At 53.5% G+C, this 355-nt stretch overlaps 1 protein-coding gene across 1 annotated transcript in view; it reads left to right on the plus strand.

The window, feature by feature from the left end:
• MAPT (microtubule-associated protein tau) overlaps positions 1 to 78 on the plus strand; it is a 26,604-nt gene extending 26,526 nt beyond the window's left edge. The window contains exon 12 of the mRNA XM_010281610.1: positions 1 to 78. This exon is cut by the window's left edge and continues 141 nt beyond it. Coding sequence (XP_010279912.1) covers positions 1 to 78 — 78 coding nt within the window.
• The last annotated feature ends 277 nt before the right edge of the window (positions 79 to 355 follow it).

Genomic DNA, 355 nt, shown 5'->3' on the forward strand with positions numbered 1-355 from the left:
ATCAATATGGGGGCCCCCCCCCAGCTCGCCACGCTAGCTGACGAAGTGTCTGCTTCGCTGGCCAAGCAGGGCTTGTGATCGGGGCACGGCGGGCAAAGATGAGAGAAGACAAGGGAAAAAAAAAAAAAACAAAAATAATAATCTGGCCTTCTTCCTCTGTTCCTTTTACAGCTGCTTCCCTATCCCCTAACTGGTTAATGATTTAACCTGCTTTTACTGTTCATTCAGCTCTAGCTCCAGGACTTCAAAATCAGTGACACTATGAGGTACTAAACCTCCTCTCCCCCTGCTCCTCGGAGCGCACAGCCCGTGCCCATCTCCCACTCCCTCCCCTCGTCCCCCCGCGAGCCCCCTC

The sequence above is a fragment of the Phaethon lepturus genome, unplaced genomic scaffold (assembly GCF_000687285.1).
Source record: "Phaethon lepturus isolate BGI_N335 unplaced genomic scaffold, ASM68728v1 scaffold28982, whole genome shotgun sequence".
Classification (NCBI taxonomy): domain Eukaryota; kingdom Metazoa; phylum Chordata; class Aves; order Phaethontiformes; family Phaethontidae; genus Phaethon; species Phaethon lepturus.